This window comes from Zea mays, chromosome 5, assembly GCF_902167145.1.
Source record: "Zea mays cultivar B73 chromosome 5, Zm-B73-REFERENCE-NAM-5.0, whole genome shotgun sequence".
Lineage (NCBI taxonomy): Eukaryota > Viridiplantae > Streptophyta > Magnoliopsida > Poales > Poaceae > Zea > Zea mays.
This window is the reverse complement of record NC_050100.1, coordinates 66,038,530-66,045,780: the sequence shown is the minus strand read 5'-3', so window position 1 is coordinate 66,045,780 and position 7,251 is coordinate 66,038,530. Positions and strand designations below refer to the sequence as shown.

Here is a 7,251-nt window from a genome sequence, read left to right as displayed (position 1 = left end):
ATCTTTAGCTTTTTCATGTGCTCCAGATAGTTCAGAACACCTACTGAAATCCATGTGCTCTAGACAATCCTATTGAGACCATGTGCTCCTTCAATGTTGGTGTTAATCTTGACTGGTGGAGATACAATCCAATGTTTTAGAATAGTTTACTTGTTCTTTGCTTAGTTTTAGGCCATTTGTTGTCATATTCTCATACTATGTGCTCCTCCAATCATGACTGGTGTGTTGTGTTGTTTCCCATACTATGCCACTGGTGGTTTTGTTTAACAATGCAATTTATTTCTATTATATGTGTTGCTGCTGATTAGATGTGAGACATGTGATGCACATAAGATGCTTGAAAAACTAAAAATACAATACCTGAACTGTTTACCAACAAGGAGCCGAGTAACATGCTACTGCTAAACTAAAAACTGCTACTACTAAGCAACTTGCTAAACAACTATTCTTTGGGCGTGTGATTTTTTTTTGTTCAGAACATTATGAATAGTTTAGAGACAGACCAGCCCAGAGAATGTGTTCTTTACTTTTTCATCCACAACACACCACTAGCACTTTAGTCCTTACATACAAAATGTCTCAACAGTGTATGATACTACCTTGCTGCCTCAACATCTGTCACGACTCGTCCGATGCCAACCTCGTGCTGGAGACGTAGTCACGACTCACCCGAGGCCAACCTTAGGTGGGAGACGTATTCATGACTCGCCCGAGGCCAACCCCATGCAGGAGACGCAGTCACGACTCGCCTAAGACCATCCTCGGGCAGGAGATGCAGTCAAAACTCGCCCGAGGTCAACCTCGGGCGGGAGATGCAGTCACGACTCGCGCGAGACCAACCCCAGGTGGGAGACGCAGTCACGACTCGCCTGAGGCCAATCCCGGACAAACAGCTCATTGTATATTGACTATAGAAATAATTTGTGCGATATTGATAATATTTGCCACACGGATTTTACATATCATAGCGATGTATGTCTTTCCTTATCTATGTTTTATACAAATTTTTTACTCTCGTCGTAATGCACGTGCACATACCTAGTAGATGATTATGAACCTAGACATATATATAAAACATATACATTAATTATTGTATAAATCCGATAAAAAGTTAAAACAAATTTTAATTTGGGACCGAGGAAGTATATCATTTCCATCTCCATTCAAACTTAAGACATTTGACACTGCTAATAAAAAGCTTTGAACTGAACAACGCTTTATAAAGTCATCTATACGTTTGTCGATCTTAGGCCATATTTAGAACCCCTAAAGCTTATAGTTCTTAGTTAGCTAATAAAAGCCCGCTAATAAACTAACCGTTAGCTGTGAGGTAACTAACAATTAGTTGTTGTATTAGTTTGAGGTGTTTGAAACTTCTACGACTAATTTTAATAGTTAACTATTAGCTTTAAAGGTTTTGAATACGGTCTTATAAACTAATGCTCAGGTGTGGGGTTGGATATAATTTTTTTTATTATCCGCGGGATGAATGGACCACACTCTATGTACGCTCATTTTCAAGTTCGTTTTTTTGTTCCCCTCCACATTATATAGCTCCTATACTGTATGTGTGTTTTTTTATTCTTCTTCTTCCTCCTTTTCTGTGAACTGCGCTTCGCAACCTGTCGAGCTTGCGTCCACTAATTTATCAGCCGAGATATTAGCTGAAAGCGACGTGATGGAGGTTGCATGCATGTTTCAGATAAATCATCCGAGATATTCTACCACCGTACATTGGTCGTATCCTTAGAGAGTTAACTGCATAAAGCCCATGAACTTATTAAGAGATGCCATTAGAAGTTGTTAAACAGAGCTCCGCCTCTATCTCACTTTCCTCTAGCTCATCTTAGATCCTATTTGGAAGAGCTTCACTTTAAAATTTCGAGTTTATTTCAGTTTCTTCTATCCAAACAGATCTAACTCTATGACCTGTAACTTTAAAAAAACTGAAACTAGAGACTAGTTTCATGAAACTTTCGAAGCCCCTCAAAGGGTGCTTCAAAAATATTGTTTTTATACCTTCTTATGAAGCTATATCAAAATTACCTATCATACCATTGGTCACATGACCTACCAATTCATGTCTCTTTCTGCACCCTCCAATCATCAAGGTTAACTAAGAAAACTCACACAAATTAATGTATTACAGAAACTAGAGTCTACGTGTAAGCCAAACACTCTTTAAACCCGCTTTACCAATATATTGGAGTTGTTTAATGATAAAGGTGGAAAACCGAAGCTACAATTTCTGAAGTGAATCCTTCCAAACATGGCCTTAATTAAATTGTTTGGGAGTACGGTTTTTTTTACGATTTCTAGACAATGTCATGTTTTTTAGTAATATTATAGTATTTTATGTTATAAAAGGTTTCGTTGAATTCCTAAAAACTATGTTTTTAAAATCAAGATATTATAGATACCATGATATTTTTACAGTATTGAAAATTTTGCTCTACTCTAAAGTCTTCATGACATGACTAACCTTTGCCGAATACTATGGCCTACAATTTTACATATAAATAATTACAGAGAACAATATTGTAAAACCGTATTTTTGAGAAATATTGGTGCCAAACAGAGCCTTGAGTTGAGAAGCTGATACATTCGGTTCGGCCCTGCAATTCCAGACAGATGGTTCTGGTTGCAGCTCAAATTCTTTGGCTGGAAGAAGGGCGCACGTCGCTGTCTCTGATGAGCAGGCTTTAGTTGGATCAAGGTCGCTGTTGCTCGGTTTATATGGTCCAGTCTAAATCCGTCTACTGCTTCTATGCCCAAAAAAAGATCGATCCACTCTCTCGTAGGATTTGTTTTTGGGAAGGAAAAAAAAACAATTCATATGCCTTGAGTGGAAAAAAATCGAAATGGAAATGAAAGGCTTGCTAATTATCAAAGGACATTAGCTAAGCTCTGCACATCACTCTAAGTCTTTACCCCTACTAGTACTACCTAAGGTATTAAAAAAGGAGAATAAAAACCAAAAGGAAAAAAAGAAGAAGAAGAAAACTTGTGGCCAGGGATGCTTTGGCAGCGTAACGTTAACGACGGCCACAAGTTGGGGTGGGGTGGGTGGTGTGGGCCCCGCCGCAGGATCTTTCTGGGCCTCGAAGCTGGCCGCGTGACGTGGCGCCGAAAAAGCGCAGCGAGAAATACTTGTGGCCACGCTTTTTGCGGCCACGGATATTCTTCTTTTCTTTCCCTGCACAAGCACAGCACAGCACGGTGCACTTCCTATATTATTTTACTTTTCTGTTACAAAAAAAGAGAGGAAATGCTCTTGGAATTTCTTGTGGACACGACACAGCTAGGAATTTATCCTTCTTTCTTGTTCGTTTCCTTTTTCTTATCTAGTAACGAGAAAACGGTCCGGGTTTATCCGCGGAAAAAATATCTGCTATTTGAACGGCCGCAGATATTTGCGGTGTTTTCTCTTTTATTTTCTCTACGCTGCTTCGTGCCCTATTGTCAACACGTGGAAACCTTCCTATCCACTCCAATCACTTCACTCCACTTCTCAAATTTTCAGAACAAACTTCTAAATTTATAATGAGGCTCAATGAAATATTTAATTTCGATACAATGCTATAGATAAACAAAACCACCCTGAGAAAATGGGGAAAAAAAAGAGAAAGAGACCCTCTATCTCAAAAGGGAAAACAGAGGGGTCAGAACGTAAAATATCCGCAGAGGGCGGAGGTGGGCCCTCCCCTCCCGGGGCCTCCCCAGCCACTCGATCCCTGGCCCTTCTCGAAATTTCCAGCCCTGACAGGCGGGGCCCACGGCCGACGTGGCCCGCCTCCCCTCCCCTCCCTTCGCCCCCAGAAATCTCGCCGCTCCCACCCCTCTCCTTCCTCTCGCCATTTCCATTTCCTTGCCCTTGCCAGCCAGAGCGAGACTCCACCGCTTCCTCTCCGCCGCGTCCTCCTCCCCTCCCTCCGTTCCTCACGGCTCTCCGGACTCGCCCCGCGGCTGGCCGTGCTGAGTTTCGTTCTCTGGCCGGCAAAGAAGCGATTTTTTTGTGCTTTCTGGACGGATCCCGGCCGGAGAAGGGACCGAATTTCCACGACCTCGACCGCCGGCTGCTCCTCTGCTGGGCTCTCCGTGCGCAAGAAGAGCCTACCAAGGTGAATCCGGAGATTTGAGCTCCGGGCCCGCCTCATGGAGTCCATGGCGCAGGTATGCAATTGTCTCCTCCCTTTCCCTCCTCCACTTGATCCTTCCCTGCCGCCTGCCGGTGTTGAAAATAGTTTTTTAATGCCAATATCTCATCACCCTCTTAAAAAAATGTGCTGTTTCTAGACGCTTCTCCTTCCTGTCTGTTGCACGCCAATCATGGCACCCGTAGAGAGTTCTACTAGAACGAGATGACCAACACGTAACATGTGTTTAGCTAATTTGCTGTACTCGTTCCCCTTTTTTACAGCACTATCGCAACTTGTCTTCCAATCAATCCAACAGTTCCCACCCATCCTATTATTACCACCACCATTACATGTCTTAAGTTGATGTCGTTTGCGGGATCCGGAGCACTGGGAGCTCAAATCTGGACATTTATGCATGGTAGAAGTAGAATCTGGCATGGCTTTGACCTGTTGAGGGACGATCACTAAATACTTGTTTCCTGTTGTTCCTTACAGGAAAGGGACGCGTTGGATTCACCTGCCTTGTCGATTGACAAAAGGCTGCGGTCGGATGCTGTCGAATCACCCCTGGTGGATGATGCAACGCAACCCAAGGAGGGGGCGGACGGTTACCCTGTCAAGGTACCCATTTATTGTCCCACTTTTGAGATCAGTGTGAGCGTACAGCACTGTCACCAGCTCACCATGCCAACTAATGGGCACCTGCCTTGATTCAAGTAGGTTCGGAAGCCTTACACGATCACGAAGCAGCGAGAGAAGTGGACAGAGGAAGAGCATGGGAAGTTCCTGGAGGCACTGAAGCTCTATGGTCGGTCTTGGCGCCAGATACAAGGTGCGTGCAGGCTTTACATGTGACCCTACGTTAGAGCACGCTGATGATTAGTTCTCTGATTTGTCCTCCAAACTGCCGTTTATTAGAACACATTGGCACAAAGACTGCTGTCCAGATTCGGAGCCATGCTCAGAAGTTTTTCTCCAAGGTGCTTAACCCTCATGTGGCTGTGCTCAATTTAGCTGCTGTCACTGCATTCACAGTATTTTACCATCACATATGCTTGCACAGTGAGATTATCTAGAAGCTAACTCTGAGCTAACTACGCAGGTCGTGCGTGAACCTGGGGCCAGTAATTCAATTGAGATCCCACCCCCTAGGCCAAAGAGAAAACCACTGCACCCATACCCTCGCAAGTGTGCCGACTCCACCGTGACAAATGCTCCAATGGGCGAACCGAAGAATGCTCCTGTTTCATCACCATCTGGTTCTGACCAAGAGAATGGTTCGCCTGTCTCGGTGTTATCTGCAATGCAGTCGGATGCTTTTGGTTCATCAATATCAAACCCATCAACTGGGGGCACGTCTCCTGCGTCATCAGATGATGGGAATAATGTCCCTGAGATAGTGAATGGGGAGGAAAATTTGCTCACTCAGCAAATAGAAGACCGATCCCATCAGGTAAGGAAACATTCATCCTGTGGGTCGTCTTTCGAAATGGGTGTAACCTGAAACGTGAACATGTTTGCTTATGCGGCTTGGTATGTTTCAATTACAGGAATCAAAGCAGGACAACAGTGATGGTGAGCTGTCTGAAGAAGATTCATCACGAGTCCAAGAAACCAGTTTGAAGCTTTTTGGGAAGACAGTTATCATCCCAGACCCAAAGAAAGTCTGTTCCTCGGATGGGGGAGCTGGAGATGATACACAAGAAGTGATGCAAACATCCTGGGTTGGAGGAGGGGTGGCAGCATACCCTGCCCATAACGGATGGTTTCTTCCGTTCCATTCTTTCCCTGCTCATATGTATGAGTCAGGGGATGCTAGGATTTCCCCTCTTCATATGTGGTGGCCTTACTACGGTTTTCCGGCCGGCCATCCAAGAGGGTTTGGCACAGGGCTGCTTAACGAAGGCGCCATTGAGAGTGATGCCGACAATAGCCCATCGGTTGAAACTAATTCTGATCGCACGGGCAATGTTCATGTTCAGACGACGACCCCTACCATTCACAACAATGCTGTCAAGGAGTCAGTTGGGCCAGTTGAGATGCCAGAGTCGGGTCCGAGCATTGAGCTGAAACCCAGCGCGAACTCGGCCTTTGTAAGAGTGAAGCCGAGCAGCAGCGTCAGCGGAGACCAATCACTGGTAAGGGGGTTCGTGCCATACAAAAGATGTAAGGTCGAATAACCCAACCCAACGACATACCTGTCTGCTGCTAATCTTACTGGAGATTGATTGATCCTGAACAGTGTAGGGACTCGAGTGGCACACATCCCTTGTTCCAGTGTGCCTGCCATTTTTTGCCTGCAAAATTGGCTGCTGGTGTATGTGTAATATTGTCGTTTTACTGCCTGCAGCGGAATGTAAGATGCCGCAGGCTTGTTGCTGTCACCTAGGCGTAGACTGAACAGATGTTGTGCAGGGATCGCCGATCTCTGCACCCTTATGTTTGTTGTACGAGGAAAACCGGATTCTGTTGAACTCTCGTGTTCAAAAATTCATTGATTCCTGATGGAAACTGATTTGTAAATGAACATGGCAATGCCGCCGGACAGGTTACAGTGTATCCTGTAAGACCAATTCTTTTGGTCCTTGAACAATGGAATGCAGACTAGGTTTTGGTCATTCAAAGCAAGCTTTGGGTGTGATGTTATTGTGTTGGATGCAAAGCAAGCGATCTGCTGCTGGTGGTAACTTCGTGAGGGCTTGTGCTGCTGCCGATGATGCCGTGCTATCCCTACCTCCTCTTCCTGTTGGTGTTGCTGCCATCATGGGTTAGTTTGTAATGCCTGTTGAAGTATACAAGTGGATTGCTTATCTTTTTCTTATCTTTTTTCTAACGGCTTAAATTTTTAAACTTACGTGGAACTGGTTAGTGTGTCTACTCTAGCACTGGTTAGTGTACACTCTAATATGATCAAACCTCCATTTCTTTATTTACATGTTTGCACATTTCTCTCTCACTGCAATGTAGTGAGTGCGGGTGTTATAGTGTATAAACAGATTGTCTATCTTCTAACAATTATTTAACTTTTTTGTTAAACTAGTTAGTGCGTTCACCACTCTAACAATGCCCAGTCCTCACCATCTGCTAGAATAAAATGAAGACAGACTAGACC

At 44.3% G+C, this 7,251-nt stretch overlaps 1 protein-coding gene across 1 annotated transcript; it reads left to right on the top strand.

The window, feature by feature from the left end:
- The first annotated feature begins 3,926 nt into the window (after positions 1-3,926).
- Positions 3,927-6,785, top strand: LOC100280442 (uncharacterized). Its single transcript, NM_001153363.1, is given in 6 exon segments — positions 3,927-4,173; positions 4,635-4,760; positions 4,860-4,971; positions 5,058-5,119; positions 5,242-5,592; positions 5,690-6,785. Coding segments are annotated over 6 exon segments (1,299 nt in total). The 5' UTR covers positions 3,927-4,155; the 3' UTR covers positions 6,320-6,785.
- The last annotated feature ends 466 nt before the right edge of the window (positions 6,786-7,251 follow it).